The 1,045-nt window shown below is 28.0% G+C and overlaps 1 protein-coding gene across 1 annotated transcript in view; it reads right to left on the minus strand.

Moving 5' to 3' along the window:
• HELRODRAFT_165992 (hypothetical protein) overlaps window positions 1-754 on the minus strand; it is a gene marked incomplete at both ends in the record, with an annotated part of 3,845 nt that extends 3,091 nt beyond the window's left edge. Inside the window, one exon of the mRNA XM_009033034.1 lies at window positions 109-754. Coding sequence (XP_009031282.1) covers window positions 109-754 — 646 coding nt within the window. The remainder of the gene's footprint in view (window positions 1-108) is intronic.
• Between the last annotated feature and the right edge of the window lie 291 nt (window positions 755-1,045).

A 1,045-nucleotide genomic window follows, 5' to 3' on the forward strand; every position in this document is an offset into this window, starting at 1 on the left:
TGGCGTTTAATTCAGCTTCTAAACATAAGCTTTCCTTGGCTAAAGCATAATCTATTAGTGAACCGCCTAGATATTTAAAATTGTATGCCGTTCTTATTTTTTTCCAACCTTTATCAGCAAATACTGTGAGAAACGATGCTCTCCATTCTGACCAATTAGTTAAACCAATTTTTATTATATTTGCGTCGTACCAATTTTCTGCTGAACCCGATAAAAAAAATCGAAGTGCTTCTATCATATTGGTAGCGTCGAATATTTTGTGTCTTATACACTCGTTTTCAAATTTTTCTAGCCAATCGTTAACATTTTGACTTTTATTAAATTTGTCTAAAATAAACCTTTTTTCAACATCATGCAATTTAAATTTATTATCTAAATTTAATTTCGCTTCCAATTCTTTAATTTTTTCGATTAAAAAATTTTTCTCATCTGATTTATCAGCAACCACGTGTTCATTACTTATATTAGCTTCTTCTAGTGGCATGTTTAAAAAGCATAAATTGCCGTCTTCGTCATAATATTCTTTTCTTAATTCGTCATCAATCGTTATGCCAATTTTGCGGTAACCATTAATCGGTTTTATTGTCATAATTGTATTTTTTATCACTCGCTTTGAGCATAAAACTTTATGTTCAGCCAAATCTTTATAATCATCGGGCAAATTATACCACGCTAATTTATTTTCTGACAAAGCCGTCAAATCGAAATTATCGTTTCTTTTAATAATATAAAAAAATAACTTATCTGAAGACATCTTCTCTTTCTTTCCCTTCTTTTTTTTTTTTGGAATATAACTTGTAATTGATTTGTAAGATTGTTTCTAAATAAAACCTGATTTATTAATCTGTAAAACAGTTTATTCAAACAAATTAAATGTCATATAATCAAATAATATAAAATAATACAGAGATATAAATTAAAGAAAACATACCTGTAAAACAGTAATCAATTACAGGCTTATTCATACGAAACTCATAAATCAAATAAATTATAAAATATGTCAATCACGTGGTGCAGCACATTTATCGCAGCACATTTATCGAAG

The sequence above is a fragment of the Helobdella robusta genome (assembly GCF_000326865.2).
Source record: "Helobdella robusta unplaced genomic scaffold HELROscaffold_9, whole genome shotgun sequence".
Classification (NCBI taxonomy): domain Eukaryota; kingdom Metazoa; phylum Annelida; class Clitellata; order Rhynchobdellida; family Glossiphoniidae; genus Helobdella; species Helobdella robusta.